This window comes from Vicia villosa, unplaced genomic scaffold (assembly GCF_029867415.1).
Source record: "Vicia villosa cultivar HV-30 ecotype Madison, WI unplaced genomic scaffold, Vvil1.0 ctg.000148F_1_1, whole genome shotgun sequence".
NCBI lineage: Eukaryota > Viridiplantae > Streptophyta > Magnoliopsida > Fabales > Fabaceae > Vicia > Vicia villosa.
The window spans coordinates 877,794-896,938 of NW_026705039.1; the positions used below are offsets into that span (position 1 = coordinate 877,794).

The window sequence follows — 19,145 nt, forward strand, 5'->3', positions numbered from 1 at the left end:
GGATCTAACTCTACAACATCAAGGGAACAAACTAGCTTTCTTCATGCAGCTTTATCAACTGCATACAGTGGAAAAACTTGCAACTCGGCAATGTCTTGGTGATCATATCAGCAACATTGTCTTCAGTCGAAACCTTCAGCACTTGGACTTCTCCACGTTCGATTACTCTTCTGACGAAATGCAGCCTCACATCAACGTGCTTAGTTCGCTCATGATAGGCTGAATTCTTCGACAGGTGTATTGCACTCTGACTATCACATTTAACAGTGATACCTCGACCTTGAAGTTTCAGCTCCTTCGCAAAACCTTCAAGCCACAATGCTTCTTTCACAGCTTTAGTTAGGGCAATATACTCCGCTTCAGTGGTTGATAGAGCAACAACCTTCTGAAGTGTTGCTTTCCAACTAAATGCAGTGCCAAACATAGTGAAAGCATATCCAGAAATAGATTTTCTGGAATCCATACAACCTGCATAATCAGAGTCGACATATCCTTCTATTACTACTTTACTATCTTCACCCAAGGCTCCACCATAAATTAGGACTCTATTCAGAGACCCATTTATGTACCTTAAAATCCACTTCAATGCTTGCCAGTGAGCCTTTCCAGGGTTCGCCATGTACCTGCTTACAAGACTTACTGCATATGCTATGTCGGGTCTAGTACAGACCATAGCATACATCAAAGAACCAACTATATTAGCATATGGGATGTTATTCATATATGGGAATTCGACATCAGTACTGAGACACTGAACAATACTCAGCTTGAATTGAGGGTTTATTGGAGTCACAACTGGCTTCGAATTCGACATACCAAACTTTTCGAGAATCTTCCGTAGATATGCCTCTTGAGATAAGCATAACTTCGACTTCTTTCTATCTCTTCAAATGTCAATTCCAAGAATCCTGGAAGCAGCTCCCAGATCCTTCATATCGAACTCCTTATTGAGTTCAGCCTTCACCCTCGTCACATCTTCAACATTGTTGCTTGCTATGAGAATATCATCCACATAAAGCAACAAAATAACAAATGAATTACCAGGTCGAAATCTGAAGTAAACGCAGTGGTCGAACTGACTTCTAATGAAACTTATGCGTGCCATGAACTTGTCGAATCTCCTATTCCACTGTCGAGGAGATTGTTTCAGCCCATACAAAGATCTCTTTAACTTGCACACATAATCTTCCTTCCCCTTTTCGACATACCCTTCAGGTTGCCTCATCAGGATCGTTTCATCTAGATCACCATACAAGAACGCAGTCTTCACATCCATCTGTTCTAGTTCAAGATCGAACTGTGCCACCATGGCAAGCAACATTCGAATGGACCTATGCTTCACAACAGGAGAAAACACATCATTGAAGTCGACACCTTCTTTCTGAGTGAAACCCCTTGCAACTAGCCTTGCCTTGTATCTTTTCGACGTCACTCCTTCAATTCCTTCCTTAACTTTGAAAATCCATTTACAGCTGACTAACCTTGCCCCAGCAGGTTTCTTGATCAGTTCCCAGGTATGATTATCATGAAGAGATTTCATCTCATCATCCATGGCCTTTAGCCATTCAGTCTTATTTTGACTCCTCATAACTTCCTTGTAGTCTCTAGGTTCTTTGTCTAGAACCTCACTTGCAGAGATTAAGGCATAAGCTATAAGATTTGCATATCCAAGTCTCTGAGGTGCCTTGATGACTCTTCTCGACCTATCTCTCGACAATAGGTAGTCATCGTCAGTTTCCTCAACTTCCTCAACATCTTCTACTTCTTCGACTTCATCAGGAATATGCAATTCAGCATCAACATGCTCCACCTCAACAGGAATCTCTACCTGTTCCAGCTCTTCGTCAGATGTTTCTGTGCTTTGACCAACATCATCAGTTTTCTTAAAAGCCATTTCAGCTTCATTGAAAACTACATCTCGACTGGTGATACACCTCCTATGACCTGGCTCTAGGCACCATAGCCTATAAGCTTTGACTCCTTCAGGGTATCCCATGAACATGCATTTCAAAGCTCTAGGTTCGACCTTGTCTTGCCTAATATGAGCATAGGCTACGCAGCCAAATACTCTCAGTTTGTCGAGATCTGGTGGATGTCCCAACCAAACTTCTTCAGGTGTCTTCATATCTAACGCCGTCGAAGGACATCTGTTTATTAGATATGTTGTTGTCGAAACAGCCTCAGCCCAAAACACCTTCTTTAAACCGACACTAGTCAACATGCATCTGACTCTCTCCAAAATAGTTCGATTAAACCTTTCAGCCAAACCATTTTGCTGTGGAGTACCTGCAGTAGTTCTATGCCTTGCAATACCAGAGGCAGCACAAAAACTGTCGAATGCCTCATTGCAAAATTCAAGGCCATTGTCGGTTCTCAACCTCTTGACCTTTCCGCCAGTCTGATTTTCAACCAGAGTCTTCCAACTTGAAATTCTCAAAAGTTTCATCCTTAGTCTTCTGGATGAATACCCATAATTTTCTGGAATAATCATCTACTATGGATAGGAAATACCTTGCCCCATAATGTGATGCACACCTTGCAGGCCCCCAAAGATCAGCATGGATGTAGTCAAGGGATCCATGTGTTCTTTGTTTGCCTTTGTTGAACTCCACTCTGCAAGATTTTCCAAGTACACAGGGTTCATAAAACTTCAGCTTTTCGACTTTGTCTCCACCAAGTAGATTTTGTTTCCCTAATTCGACCAGACCCCTTTCACTGACATGGCCCAATCTCATGTGCCAGATTTCTGTCTTCGACAAAGGTTTCGTTGATGCAACATTTGTTGAACCACTTACAACTTCAGCCTCAAGGGTATACAAACCTTGTTTCTTCACGCCTCTCAAGACTTCCTTCGAACCCTTCATGACTCTTAGGATACTTTTCTCTCCTTGGAAAACATATCCTTTCTTGTCGAATTCACCAAGAGAAAGCAGATTTCTCTTCAAATCAAGAACATACCTGACTTCAGTCAACAATCTTATTGACTCATCATGGAGCTTGAATCTAACAGATCCAATACCTGCAATCTTGCAAGCCTTGTTGTTTCACAGCAATACTGATCCACCATCTTGATCACATAATTCCTCGAACAAGTCTTTGTTTGGAGTCATGTGCCAAGTGCAACCTGAATCCATAATCCACTCTCTTCTCGAGTCACTGCTTGAAACCACAAGAACATCAGATGATTCAAAATCATCTTGAACAATGGCTGCATTGCCATTATCCTTACCTCCATGATCTTTCAGGCGTTCATGGCACACCTTTCTTGTGTGACCCTCCTTCTTACAATGATAGCATCGAATGCCAGATGCTTCGCCACTGTAAGACTTCGACTAGCTTTTGCCCTTCTTGTCGAACTTACCATTCTTTCGCAAGAATTTTCCTTTAACGGCCAAACCTTCACCAACAGTCGAAGGTTTATGCTCCTTTCGTTCATTCAAGTCCTTAGAATACAAGGCTGATTGAACTTCTTCAAACGTCAGGGACTCCATTCCATACAAGAGAGTTTCTTTGAAGTGAGCATGTGATCGAGGCAAAGCGCACAATAGTAACAGCGCTTGATCTTTATCATCGATCTTCACATCAATATTTTCAAGATCAAGAATCAGCTTGTTGAACATATCCAACTGCTCAGCCAACACTTTGTCTTCAACCATCTTGAATGAATACAAAGCTTGCTTCAGGTAGAGTCGATTTACCAGCGATTTGGTCATATACAAACTTTCAAGTTTCACCCATAACCCTGATGCCGTTGTCTCCTTTGATACCTGTCTGAGAACCTTATCACCAAGGCTCAACAAAATTGCGCTGTGTGCTTTCTCGATTATATTCGTCTTCTCCGCTGCCGTCAATTCTGCATTCATGGCTGCCTCTCCCTTCAACACTTCCAAACAACCCTGCTGAACCAGTAGGGCTTTCATCTTCAAGCGCCACAGACCGAAATCATTTACTCCGGTGAACTTTTCAATCTCATACTTTGTTGAAGGCATCTTCTCCACGCTCACCGCACCAATTTGTTGTGAAAAACGATACCAATAACAAAGTATAATAGGGAATTAGGGAAAATAAGAAGAACACAAGAATTTGTTATAACTGCTATTCTTTCACTTTCTCTTTAACCAAGATTACAAGTTTACAAGAATAACAAATAACCTCTCTCACCCTAAATTAGGATTTGCAGCTTAGCAATGATGAGAGACTAGTATGCTATTTATAATAAAACCTAACATACTAACTAATGGGCTTTTTCAGCAAGCCCCATTACACAAGCCAACTTAATAAACAAGCTAACTTAACAAATTATGGTTTAAACACTAAAACCTAATTTAACATGCTAACAACTCTAGCATCTTCGACATCTGCATGCTAGACCCATCTTCGACTACAACATGCACACTTCGACATCAGCATGTGAACAATCCTTCGACGTCATGCTTAACCCTGTCGAACTGTCGAACCAAGAAGCTACCCTTCGACCATACTAGAGTTCGATCCAATATCTCACACATGTCAACCTTCTCCCTTATTTATTTACCTTTAATACTTTTTTAAAAATAAAATAGATCAGTTTTTTTATACCCAACTCAATTTAAAATTTGAATCTAATTAGTATACATTAAAAGTGTAAAGAAATTTTACAAGATAAATTAATCACAATCATTTTTGTGTTACTTTACCTGTGATTACAATAAAATAAAATTTTAATATTTGTACTAAAATTTCAAAATTTTAATAGAATAAAAATAAAAAGATTTAATATTTATAGAGGAAAAATATATTTTGTATCATAAATCACACTAATAAATAAACAACCGACCAGAAAAGAATCATAATAAATAAGCGCAAACAATTGTTAAGTTTGGAAGAAACGGCAATCAGCTGTAAATTCCAGAATCGCTATCCATATTTACCGCACATAGCCGCCTTTCTTGCCAAATTTCCCTTTCCTACCTAAAAATCAATCCATTTCTAATACCACCAAAATTTCACTCTCCGAACCAAACAACAACACTCAGATTTCACACCCTTTCTTCCAATCCCTCCTTCTCTCTCTCAATCTCACAATTTCTTTTTTCCAGAAACTTCGATAATGGAGTCTACGCCGGTGAATTGGGAAGCTCTTGATACTGTCGTAATTGAATTCGCCAAATTGGAAAACCTCATCGAAGATTCCTCTTCTGCACCATCTCCTTCTCCTTCTTCTTCTTCCCCTTCTTCTTCCTCTTACCACTCCAGACTCATCATCCGCCAGATCAGACGGTTCTTGGAGACCGGCGCAATCGACGCCGCTGTCGATCTCCTCCGTCTCCACGCTCCCTCCATCCTCAACGATCACAGGATTCTCTTCCGTTTGCACAAACAGGTTCGTATATATATCTCTCTATTGATTTTGTGGTTTTTGATATCGTTATTGTTATTGTTCTGATTTTTTGTTGTTGTGTAGAAATTTGTTGAGCTTCTTCGGAAAGGAACGAGTGAGGATCGAGACTCTGCTATTGATTGTTTGAGGACCGCTCTTGCTCCTTGTGCACTCGATGCTTATCCGGTATCTGAATCTAGAAATTGAAACTGTTTTTGATTTTCTTGTTTAAAGCTTGGTTCTGATTCTGACGGTTATCTTTGTATTTAAGGAAGCATACGAGGAGTTCAAGCATGTTTTGCTCGCATTTATTTATGACAAGGAGGATAAGACCTCTCCCGTGGCCAATGAGGTAGGTTTCAACTCTACTTTTATAGTCTGTTTGACTTGTTTGAGACCCCTGCGTACTGATTTTGTAGCTTCTAGTATATTGATATTGAGAGGATGCTGTTGAATGAATTGTTCCTTTATGCAAAATATGTAGTCAATGTTTGTATGAGCAGTGAGTTTGGCAAAACCAAAGCCTCTCGTAAAAATGTCTGGCTCTCATCTTCTGCCAATCCAAGCATGCCCTTAGTATATTACTATATTTTACTCACTTAGTATAAGCAAAGTGTTGTGTGTTTAATGCTTTTATTTTTGTTATTTTATTAATGATTGGTGCTGTCTCTCTAAGTGCCATTTATTAGGAAAATCATTGTTTTCATTTTGATAGTTCAAGATAACATTAATTACTAGTTTGTTGATGTTAGATTAGAGAAAAAGAATAGTTAGGGTTTCCATTTAGAGTGTAACTAACTTTTGATTATTGAATCAAATTCTGTTACTTTATATAGTAACTAGTTGACCTGCAGTAGTAGTTTTTGATTACACTCAAGCTGACAGTTGTCACCTTCATATTAAATTACTCCCTATCATATTAAATTTTAGGTTAGGAATATCTCTCGGACTCACATTATTTTTCAGTTTAGACTTTCAACGAATCATTTCACTTTTCTCAATATTATCCTTATTTTTTAAAACAGTTGCAAATATAAGATGCTTGATCCTAAATGAAAGCATGCATTTATATTCCCTCTTCTAGCTTAACCAAGGCCTTGGATTCGAACCCAGGCTTGGAGCATGAAGATGTTATAGCTGTTGCACATTATTTTGCGTTGGAAGTTAGTATAGGTAATCATTTTCTTAATATGCGTGCATTTCCTTTAAAGTTAGTTAATATGAAAAGGGCAGATTAATTGTATAGACTATATGCTTAACTTCTTAATGTGTTATTATCCTAAATGACACTTAAAAAATGGAGACATTATCAGTTATACATAACTATCTTGTTTTTATTCTAAATAACCAGAGATGCAGAGCATTGAAAATGTTACTCGTGTATAGGATTCCAAATACATGTGTTCATATTCCATCATGTGCACTAATGGATGTTGAGCCTAGGAAAGGAGACTAGTCTCCCACAACGTGGTGAACGAATTTTAAATCTTTATTGGAAGAGATATCCACATTTATTGTTCAAAGTGCGTTAAACAGTAGTGGCTCTAGTGAGTATATCTGTGGGAAATCAAAAATATTATTATGATTGTGCACAATGCAATCACCCCAAACACTGATTAGAACTTAACTATTATCTACAACTATAACTACTGCAGTGGCAGTGTTCTGACACGGAACCTGAGTATATCACATATATAATTTTATGTATGCATTTGAAATATATGAAAATAAGAACAATTTGAATATGTTGTTCAGTTTTACGAGAGTTGACATAAATTATTAAAGTTATAATCTGATAAGTCTGTTGGTTAAGAAACTTATTTAGTTGGTTAGATTGGAATGAGAAGAACATGAAAATACGGCGTGTTGCATATCGATAAGAAAGGGGGTCGAGAGTGGGGTGGTTTTGGTATGAATTATAATTAAGGCTAAGGAGAGTGCCGTCTCTCTCGAGCGTCTAGAGAAAATACCTACTTTCTTTCTATGCATATTTTCTATAAAGGTATAGTCTTTGCATTGATAGTTTGAACAAACAGAAAGGGGGAGAACCTGATAGAGGTTTTGGATCTCACAGGCCGAGTCTGAAGGAGAAAAGAAGATGGAAAGACAGGAAGACACAACACACTTGGTGAGGTGGGTATTGTGCTGGCCTTTTGGCATGACTTAAACTTCTAGTTGAGCTCATTCAAGGAGAAATTAGGATGTCAAACAGTAATGGATCTATGTGTCTTGGACTTACTAGTTAAACTTCTCACACCAGAATTGCCAGGTAGAGTTGAGCAACAATTCTTGGGCTGGTAGTAAAAGAAAATATTGGATTAAAATAACAAGTTTGTTATGGGTTTATGTGGACAGTTTGAGTTTGAGGATAAGTCAGGATAACCCAAGAGTTAATAACATACTGGCTGAAGGCCAAATTTAAAATTTCAATAACAAGAATTGTACCTTTGAAAGAAGAAAGATATAGTAGATGAGAATAATCTAATTATTTGTATTTCTATTACATTGTAAAATAAATTGTAATTCTATTTTGACTTCACTTTCTAGTGTTAAAAGATATGGTGTTCATTCAACTCCGTTTTTATCAAGAGTATATGTGATGTAGGGAAATAAAATAATCATTCTAGAAACATGCAGAATATGTTGATTAAACTCAAATTCCTATTTGGTAATTGGTCAAGTCCAAGTTTTGAATTTGCTTCAACTAAACAAATCAAGCTTGAGTGTTGTCTCTTATTTTTAACAAGTCAAGTTTGGTCTTGAAGGACTCAACTTGATTTAACTTGTTTGCACCCTTACTCAATACTCCTCTCCTTTGTTCCAAAAGTTTACTTTTGCCCTCCACTTCATGTACCCTTTCTGTATAATTCCTTTTTGTAGATATCAGTTAGGCAGGAATGTATAATTTTTCAAAGAGAGGAGTGTCAGATTTGATAACAATTAAGCTTATTGGATGTCGATGTAAATTACCTTTAACTTTTAGAACATGTATTGCTTGGTAATAATGAATTATGTACAGAAACTCAGACACTCGTCTGGGTAGGTATGATTGGGACTTGTGATAGTACATAAATGGTGGGATGGTTGGGGAGATATTTTACTAGTATGTATGCAAAAAGTTGTTTTAGTCGTGACATAAAAGTAAATCCTGGAATGTAGGTTGGTAATATAGAAGTATGCTTCATGGAATTAAGTTTTGTTATATATGATAGTTGCTAGATGTCCAAAAATATTGGTGATGTATGATACATACTTACTATAAATGGTAGCAATACTTGTTTTCTAGTTTTTTATTTTTACTTTTCAGGACACCATTGTAGGTGTCAGAGATGCATCTTCACCTGGCAGCATCTTGCCAACTGCTTTCTAATGATATGGCTCTGTTGTTTGTCCATATTTTCCACCTATTGATATGTTTACCATTAGGAAAGCCAGACATTGTTCAGCTAGTCGCAAGTTTATGACTGACTGGCAAGTTGTACGTGAAAAGGGTTGATAATTTCCTAGAAACTCATTTCTTCCTCTTAGAGTTTAGGTCGAGTCTAACTCATCTTACGAAATCGGCTTGTATGGTAAGAATTGTCTCCACTTATGGCAAAGTTTGAAAAAATCGATGGTACTGTAATAAGGACACTTATTATTGTTCCAAAATTTACTCACACCTTCTCGCCTAGAATTGGACATCTAGAGTGTGATCCGAGTGGCCTAATAGAAAAAAGTTGATGGTAGGTGTCCCATGGATCTTGAATAGACTCTGATACCATCTTAAGATTTGGGTTGAGCCTAACTCGACCTTAAAAAAACCAACTTGTGAGGTGAGGATTGTCCTCACTTATAAATATATGTTCAAGTCATCTTTCAATGTGTGACTTTTAATACACCTCCTCACGCCTAGGACTAGACACTTGGAGTGTGATCCGAGGGATCAATAGCATAAACCTAATAGCAGATGTCTCAACAGAGCTTGGATAGAAACTGACACCATCTTAGAGTTTAACCTTACAAAAATGGCTTGTAAGGTGAGATGCTCTCACTCATAAATATATGTTCAAATCATCTCTCATCCAATGTGATACTCTTAACACACACCCGTCACGTCCAAGACCGAACATTTAGTGTGATATCCAAGTAGCTCAATAGCAGACATCTTATAGCAGGTGCTACAGCGGATTTTGATAGATTTTGCTACCATCTTAACAATTTGGGTTGGGCTTAACTCAACCTTGCAAAACCGGCTTGACCGACTTGTAAGGTTAGGATCGTCTCCACTTATAAACATATACAATATGTTTAGGTCATCTCTCATCCAATGTGAGACTCTTAACTTTTCCCTCGGTATAGGAATATACAAAAGAAAGAATGCTATTTACTGTCCCCTTTTTCATCCTTGATGTTTTCAAATCAACTTACTCCACTTATAAACATATACAATATGTTTAAGTCATCTCTCATCCAATGTGAGACTCTCAACTTTTCCCTCGGTATAGGAATATACAAAAGAAAGAATGCTATTTACTGTCCACTTTTTCATCCTTGATGTTTTCAAATCAACTTACTCCACTTATAAACATATACAATATGTTTAAGTCATCTCTCATCCAATGTGAGACTCTCAACTTTTCCCTCGGTATAGGAATATACAAAAGAAAGAATGCTATTTACTGTCCACTTTTTCATCCTTGATGTTTTCAAATCAACTTAAATTTTTTAGTCATAATGATTGTGAAAACTGTGTCTACCTTCTCTTTTAAAAGGTTAGAGTTATGTTTGATCTTATAATTTCTGTTTTCAAGAACAAATTTTTAAGCTCATCGTCACCGTTTATCTTGCAGTGGTCTGAAAGGAGGCGGCTTGACTTAGCTGGATTTCTTTCTTCTATGTTAAGAGCTCATTTAAATGCTTATGATCCAATTTTTTCAATGGCTCTGAGATATTTGATAAGGTTATGCATCAACTTCATCTCATTCAGTTTGTATTAACCGAGAAAATGATGCCATTTCTACTGCTAAATAATTATATTGCATTTTTTTTGCCAATTTTGACATTACGCTTTTCTTTTGAATTTTCTGCCTTTTCTATAGCATACACAGGGCATATTGTTTACGTCAAGGTATTACATCACCCATCTCTGATCTGACTGAAAGATTGCTCCTGGAGGAACGTGACCCACCTGCAACGCCACAGGACATATTATATGAAATGCCTCCATTTGATGAGGTGAGATATCTATGCTGTATAATTCCCAAGTTTCACAGCATTTAAACAGTAACATTGATTTCTTGGGATAATATGAAGTATATCTATGTTGTATGTATCACCATTTGAACAGCAGCAGTAAGTAGATTTTCAGGGATAATGAACAGAATTTGGTTAAAAAAAGTAAAGACAGGCCACGATCTACTCCTTTGAGCCTCTCTTCTCTGTTCTTTCTTACCTTGTTTTCTCTTGTTATTCCTTTCCTGTTATAGGTCTGTTAGGTGAGAGAGTTATTAGATTAGTTGGGCCAACAGCTAAAAGAAACAAATAATGAATGCTGCCTATAAATGAGTGACAAAGTGGTGAGTAAGACATATCTAGTCATTTGTGAGAGAAGTGGCGCCGTAGGGTAGGTTGGGAGGTTATAGATCCACGGAGATCTCTATTTGATTCAGTAATCAGGTGAATTTCCCTAAAGCTTCTAATAAAATACCAATTCTTTTCAACTGGTATTAGGGCCCTCACATTCATCACTTGCTGGACATGAGAATGGATGCCTGAATTGAATTGGTGGAGCAATGGTAGTGGATGAATTTAGTGTAGGATACAGAGACTATAGTGCAAAGACTTTTGTGCACGATTAACAAAATCTTGTAAACTTGATGCCCTCAGTCGACGAGCCTTAATGAATAGTCCTGCACCTAATTCTTCAGAAAGTAATTAGTGAAGTCTAGCAGTTCGGACTACAAAACACTCCCTGACTCCCATTATCCCTTTTCCATATTCCGGTATCACTGACAAAATAGGGAGGCATGGCTCAAGCTATCCATCTAGACCTCCACCACCTCTACTTCACTTCTACCAGTGGTACAAAATTGAATTTTTGGTGAATTGAGTATTTCATTGTTAAGTTCCAATGGATGGGACCTGGGCGGGTTTTGTTTTCAACAAGTAGTTCACCTTGAGGACTGGTGAATTTTCAAGTAGAGTATTGATAGGTTTGTTAGCCGAGAGATTTAGGCAATTAGTTTTTGTTAGTTTAACTGAGATAGGTGAAAGAAATGACATATTGGCTATCTATATATGGGGAGATGTGGAGATATGTTGGGGGCATTTGGAAGAGTTACCTTGTGACAATTTAAAAAATATTTTAGGTCCCATAAACGAAATGAGAAATTTTAAGATACTCGGAAGCAAAACACAACACTAAGAGAGCTTGGAAGCATCTTAATAAATTAGACCAACTAAACTATTACAAAATATCACTAAGGACTTGATTCTTTCTAATGCAATCAATTACAAGATAACCAAAGCAGATTTAAACATAGCGATTTAGAAACACTTTAAAAACAAGATCCCCAAAGATCTTGATCCAATAACCTTGTTATCCACAATAACCTGCTCCAAGTATTTGTGTGACAATCCACCTTGATCCCACCGATTTCTTGTCTGAGCGATTGTCATTAGCTAAGCGTTGATTGGACAACTCCCAACTTTGTCTACGAACAGCCTTTCCACAATCTCACCAAAGTTGGACAACTTCTAACTCCACCTTACGGACAATCTGTACTTGACTTTGCCATAGTCTTCCATGAAGTATAATGAAACTCTCTTCTTGATAAATACCAACAAGAACTAAACTTCATTCAAGAAATGATCCTTGCAACTGTTACAAACAACAAATTTCACACAAAAACATTAGATACGCTAATGTACCGCTAGTCTCCCTCAAAACACTCAATCTTTAGAGATGAAGGTCCACAACAATGGAAAGTGACTAAGGTTGAAGATGATGAATAGTGCTAAAGGAATCTCATACACTCTAATTCACAAGGTGTTAGTTAGTCAAGGAATTAGATGTAGGTGAAAGAACACACACAAAGGTTCACTCTAATTTCTGGATAAATGGATCTTGATGGATATCATGAGTTTGATCAATTATGAATCACTACAAGATTTATCAACCCACTCACTCTAGTTTTCTTCAAACAACAAATTACACACGAAAAATATGTAAAAAAAAGAAGTGAATTCGACATTCAAGAAGTTCTAGAAAACAATATAAAGATTCAAGGGTGCTTGGTATAGACACACTAGAGTCAGGTTCAAACCATGATTCGGATCAAATCATCCAGAGACCAAATCCAATTTTCACAATATGCTTGATTCGAGTCAATACATCACACGATTCAAATCAAATTACTGAGCACCTTAGTTTAAGTGTTCTAACTTGTGAATCAAGCAACACCTGATGAAACGATAAAAATCAACTTGCTAGGCTAAAAAAAGGAACACTATCATGGATCGACATTTCTAGTTTATTGAATAATGAGTGGTTAATGATGCAATCTAAATAACCGAAGCAAACATAATACAATTCCAATTGCGAATGAATTACAAACACGCGAATATCTGAATAAATTTACAAATAAGTGAATTAACAATACCACATACACTCAAATTGACAAAAACATCAAAACAAAGAAAAGGATACCATATGATAATGCCACTGCAATTTCAGTTTTTTCAGTTTATGGAGAGTTGATCCTTATTTGCTCTACTGTTGTTGTAGAAACAATATATTCTTAAGCAATTATACAAAAATGCATGGCTTATTGAATAAATGCTTATCCCGATGCCCACCTAGACATTTGTGAGAGAATTTGGAGCCTTGTGATCGGGATATTACAGACCCTTCTGCATTCTATTTATAAACAAGGGAATTTTTCTCTAATTCTACTAATAAATGCTAGTTCTCATCACATTACTTGATTTTTCCATCTACCCAATCTGCCACATGATCATGTTGTTACAATGCAAGCCCGCAATGTACTGATCCGTGTAATCACAAACCTTATAGAGGTGCACACATATATACATGGGTTCCTGGTTCTTAGGTGCTGCTTTCTTTTCCTCTGCTGTGCACAATAGTTATGGGAGGGTGTCTACCAGAAGTCACATGTAATTAGATGTGAATGTCATCATTTAGTGAAAACCCTACACTTATGAATACATTTCCTTGTTTTGATAATGATACGATGCATCATTTTAAGCTGAAGCTATATTGTTGACTCTGATACAGGTGGACATACAGGCTCTTGCACATGCTGTAGAACTTACCAGACAAGGGGCTATAGATAGCTTGAGATTCGCAAAGGGTGATTTATTCCTGGCATTTCAGGTTACATACTATTTTATAATAGTTCATCTGCTGTTGGCTCCATTTTGAATCTTAGTCTTTTACTGTTTCTTTTACTCCTAAGTTTCTTGTAGTTTCTTTGTTTGCTTAATATATAATTTGGCAAAGTGTAGACTTTTTTTTTTTTTAATCTTTTGATAAAAACTGAAATTTAAAATGTCAGTTTCTAGGTTTCACTTTTGATTCTATTTATAGTCAAGTCTTCTTGTCTGGAGGTTTATTATATTTTCTGAATGTCATCATCCAAAAAATAATCCTTTTTAGCTTTGATAACTCTATCATCGTTGATTCTAGAAATTTCAGATTAGAAAAACTGTTTTTTCATGTATTAACTGGATCTAAGGATCAGTATTCAGAGCTAAGAAATATATTCCCTTTATTTGTTTTTCCACTTTCAAACCAAGGAAACATTCTTCTCAACATGTCAACGGTGAGGGATAAGGGATTCAAGCATCAAAGGGAGAAAAAGAAAAACAGTTTTTTGCTAGTGCAAGATATGCCCGAATGATTTTAATCTCTTTCATCATTGATTTCTTGCTGATTGGTGAATTTGTTAATTTTTATGTTGATATTTCCTTCATGTCTTCATTATTATATCCTTTTTATTGCAGAATGAGTTGTGTCGGATGAGATTGGATGTCCCATTCCTTGATCAACTTGTTCGTGAGTACTGTGTGTACAGAGGAATTGTCAACTCTGGTATAGAATTTCTTCTGTTGGACCTAGCTCTTGTGTGTAGAAATAATTCCATGCTACTAGCTTTCAATACTTCCTTTTTTTTATGGATTTTTCTAATCATTAATCTTTTGGATATCAAGTCTTACTTAAATCTTAATGTCTTAAGGTGGTTATTCTGTGTTTTTTTTAATATTTTGTGTAGTATTTCAATTGAAATATTTTTCCCTGTCTTATTTTGGTAATGTCTTCTCAATTTTTGTGAACTTAGCATTTGGGAAGCAACATATGCCAGAACCTGTAAAATCCAACCAACAAGATCCTGGCTATTGCTCATCAAGGGATTGTTCTCTTGAGCTAGATTATAATGCCAGTAAACATTCTGATGGTGAAACTTCAGTTACCAATGCTCAGATGGATGATTCTCCTGAAAATAATGCTGATGTGACCAGCATGCAAGGAATAGATTTTGAAGTACGATGTGCTTCTGAGCTTGCAAGTATTCATGAAGACTGTAGCACCAGTGGGTCGCAGCACCTTGAAGATCCAAGTGTTTTGTATCGAAGCAGATTGTCTGGAAATGGAGAACGAGCGAAGCGTAAGCGATGGAGAGGACGATATGATGACGATAGTTACATGGCCAATGCTTCCTTGGAAGAGCACAACAAGCAAGAACAGAGCATAAGTACCACTGTTTCAACTTTATCCAAGGAAAAACAGGTATCTGTTTGATAATATTGATTCTATTTTGTCCAAGAGATCAATTATTGACATAATATTGTTTTGTAGGGCTCTGAAAAACTTTCTGTACAAGATGGTAGTAATGTGGAAAATAAATATGAGATTCTGTTGGGTATGAAGGAATTAGCTAGCAAAGGGATGGCTGCCGAAGCGGTTCAAGAAATCAATACTATTGATCCAAATTTCTTTGGCCAAAACTCTGTTTTGCTCTTCCAACTCAAGCAGGTGAGTGGCTTCTATGTGGCTTTCAATATCATTTTCTTAATTAATTTTATAGGAGAGGGATTGGGGTTGTTGCTAGGCTCTGCATAATGTCATCACTAATGTTACATCTATGTGGGATTCCTGGCTGTAGGTTGAATTCCTCAAGTTGGTCGGTTCTGGTGATTTCAATGCTGCTTTGAAGGTTGCTTGCTCCCATTTGGGTCCTTTAGCTGCTAGTGACCCTGCTTTATTAAAGCCGTTGAAGGAGACTCTCTTGGCTTTACTACGACCAAATGAAGACGCTCTTGGAAATGCATTGCCTCTACACGCTCTAGCGGCTTCTCTCCAGGTATTATGTTTTGCTAATCTAACAAGGAAAATTATTACCACTGTACTGTGATGCATCTGTTAATATTTTCACATTGATGGGATTTCTCTTCCATGGTGTTTTCGTAAAGTAAATTCATGACAGATGGTTTATGATTGTTATTGATCTCTATGTGTTAAAAGGTTATAACATTCACAAATGGTAAACCAATTGATAAAACAATTTAGGCTTTGTTTGAGAGTTTAAAGGGGAGGGGAAGGAAGGATTTTGAAAAACGATTTTTTAAAAAATTAAAGAGAAATCCTTTTTTTTTAAAAAGATTTTATTTAGAATGATAAAAGAATGTTTATCATTAATATATTTTTAATATTTGGAATACTATAACAACATAAATTATATTATAATTTGAACTATTTGTCTAAGCCCTCCTCCAATACAATTTTTTAGTTTCCCAAAATTAGGAGGATTTTGCGTTATGACTAGAAACAAAATCCTCCAAAATCCTTCTATTCTTTTCTCTCTATCCTTCTCTATTTTCAAAGTCCTGCTCCCTTCCCTTCCAAACTTCCAAACAAAGCATTAGTGTTGATAGCTTAACAAACTTAAACATCATTGACTTCCAAGTAACAATAGCTTTTCTGGTGCAAACAATATTTATTGTTTTCCCTTACCATACTTTAGTGTGATAATTTGTTTCCTATTGGCGTCCCTTTGCTGTGTTCTGGACCTGAAAGCTTTCCCGTGAATGACTTGTTCTTTTGTTTTCTAGCTGCTAATATTTCAATACAATATTAATGTTATCCACTCTATTATGTTATTTTAACATATAAAATCTTTGTTTCATTTTAAATAGGTTGCAGTTGGACGGAGGCTTGGTATTGAAGAACCTCAACTCATGAAAATAATGCGAGCCACACTTTATAGTCATAATGAGTGGTTCAAACTTCAAATGTGCAAAGATCGTTTCGAAGGTCTTTTGAAGATCGATTCCTTGAAGGAAGCTAATACTCCCTTCCTGGCTCCAGTATATACGTCCAAGTCATATGCTGATAGCTGCACAAATGGATCTTCTCAGATCACAGTTTCTTCAGGCACTAAAATGTCAGAGGATGGTAGCAGTCCAACCCAAGAGTCTTCCAGGGATCTAATCTGTGATGAAAATGCAATACTCAAAGTAATGGTAGGTTATGCATTCTTGCTGTTAACTCTGTTTCCCTTTTCCCTTGCATAAATTGAATACTGAAGTACGATATCACAATGCGCTTACGGTTACGCATATATTGGTGGTGTATGTATATCTGCTGCATTTCTTTTTACTAGTTGCAGCCTATGGTTCAGTCAAATAATATTTGCCTAAATAATATTTGCTTAAATAATATTTGCTTAGAGTTTCTTTTTATGTTATGCAGGAGTTTTTGGCTTTGCCAAGGGCTGATGCTATCCATCTGCTTGCTCAATACAACGGAAATGCCGAGACGGTAATTCAGCAGATATTTACATAGGCATTTCAGACAAGTTAAATGATTTTTTCGATATTATTTTATTCAAATTTGTGAAAAAATGTATAACACGTGTAAATGTAGCTGCAAAGAGGAGGAAGTGATTGTGTATCGTTTGAAATCTGAATTTGACATAAACTTATTCTCTGTACAGAATCTCTTGATTTATGTTCTCAGTTTTAGTATGAGAAAGTTGTAAGTAATATAATAATTATTGGCGTGTTCAAATGTTCCATAAGATCAATGCTTGGTCATGCTCTGATTTTCTACAACAGGTACTTGAATAGGATTCGAACAAAATTCTGGCTATGTGATTGCGTTGTCCATGCCTTAATCACTCTAGATTTACTTAAAGTTCATACAAAGAAGTGTTAATTTTATGTGCTTCCTTCAATATTTAATAATTGCGTGCATGCTCTTGTTAATAAAATATAGGGTTGCTAAATTGGCAAATTTTGAAAAATCTATGTAAAAATAAGTTTGGATTCCCGTGTTATGAATATTTTTCTGTTTTGGCCCTTAAATGTTATGTAATTTTTAAAAATTAATATTTATTTTGCTATGTCAAATTGATGATTTTTGAAAGCCTTTATACAGTGTTATTATTTTTTATGATTAGATTACTTAGGAGGGAATTCAAATTTTGTTTATAATATTTTTTCAAAAATTGCCAATTTAATAGAGGGCAAAATAAATATTAAGCTTAAAATATATTACTTGTTAAAGCCTTGATAATTATAAAAATTTCTCAAGCATTAACATTCAAATATTCAAGATCCTTCTCTTGAAACAAATTAAGAATCCTTCTCTTGAATAGTTACATTAATGGAAAATAACTTGCCGTTTTTTTTAGGGAACTATTCAAGTTATCCAATAGTTACAGTAATGAAAAATGAAAAAATTGATAATGGAGTTTGACTACTGTCTTTCATAACTTTTTACTGATAATATGTATGAAGTGTTTATATTACACTCTTTCATTTATTATCCATTTACATCCAAGAATTGTTTCCATTGCAAGTGTTCTCTTTAGGTTCAAAACTATCACTTCTCAGTGTTCCCTCATCACCTTTATTTATATATAGGAAACTACTAAAATGAGAGCTCACTTTTCTCTCTCTTACTCTGATAAATTAGTAAAAAAAAACCACGTCGGACGCATGAGTTCTAATTTATGAAAATATAATTTATAAAATAGTATAGTTGATTGTAATTATATATAGTTTAATCGTGATATTTATGTTTATAAAAATTAAATTATCGGATCTAGGATCATTAGAAAATGCATACAAAAATACATGACTATGATTGCAATAATTATACAAAAATGGAATATAGTTTGTATAATTTCAACTCAAATGTTCAAATGAAAATAAATAGCAGGTAGAAAAAGTTTGATCGATTTCAGTTTTCAGGATTGTTTACATACGAATCAAATATTATTTTGTTATTTTTTTTTTATATAATTGATTAATACTCAACAAGTTATGTTTTAAGCCTTTATTTAAAACAAAATTCTCAATTGTTGGATTAAGTTACACCAACCGTGTTAGAATATCGACAATTATACCTGCCACCTCCTAAATTATTCCTGCCACCTCCAAAGCTAAGAAATGACCTAAATGTCAAAGGATTTTTCATTATTTTATTTTTCTCAAATCTACGTGTGGCACTGGATTTTTCAAATCTTTGGGCGATATCGAAAATTTGAAGAACGTACCGGAAATTTGGTGAAAACAAGTAAGCTTTCTGTAGATTTTATAAAATTTCCGGTATTTTTACCGGAAATTTTAAAATATCTGGTATTTTATACCAAAAATTTCACAATTTCTGATATTTTTTAAAATGATAAAAATACTAGAAATTTTGAAATTTTTGGTACAACTTTCCATACCGAAGATTTCAAAATCTTCGTTATTTCTATTTTTAAAAAAAATGTTATTT

General features: G+C 35.7%; 1 protein-coding gene across 1 annotated transcript; it reads left to right on the forward strand.

The window, feature by feature from the left end:
- Nucleotides 1–4,854: 4,854 nt before the first annotated feature.
- Nucleotides 4,855–17,501, forward strand: LOC131624705 (uncharacterized). The gene is made up of 12 exons (XM_058895628.1): nucleotides 4,855–5,362; nucleotides 5,444–5,545; nucleotides 5,631–5,711; nucleotides 10,192–10,301; nucleotides 10,441–10,576; nucleotides 13,638–13,736; nucleotides 14,366–14,453; nucleotides 14,701–15,149; nucleotides 15,219–15,395; nucleotides 15,526–15,723; nucleotides 16,556–16,882; nucleotides 17,112–17,501. The coding sequence occupies exons 1-12, from the start codon at nucleotides 5,090–5,092 to the stop codon at nucleotides 17,202–17,204; spliced, it is 2,133 nt and encodes a 710-aa protein (XP_058751611.1). The 5' UTR covers nucleotides 4,855–5,089; the 3' UTR covers nucleotides 17,205–17,501.
- Nucleotides 17,502–19,145: the final 1,644 nt, after the last annotated feature.

Excerpts from the sequence above, each read along its gene's own strand:
- LOC131624705 (XM_058895628.1), top strand. The coding sequence starts at position 5,090 with ATGGAGTCTACGCCGGTGAATTGGGAAGCTCTTGATACTGTCGTAATT. Across the intron at positions 5,363-5,443 it reads TCTTCCGTTTGCACAAACAG|AAATTTGTTGAGCTTCTTCG; the intron begins GTTCGTATATAT and ends GTTGTTGTGTAG. Across the intron at positions 15,724-16,555 it reads CTCTAGCGGCTTCTCTCCAG|GTTGCAGTTGGACGGAGGCT; the intron begins GTATTATGTTTT and ends CATTTTAAATAG.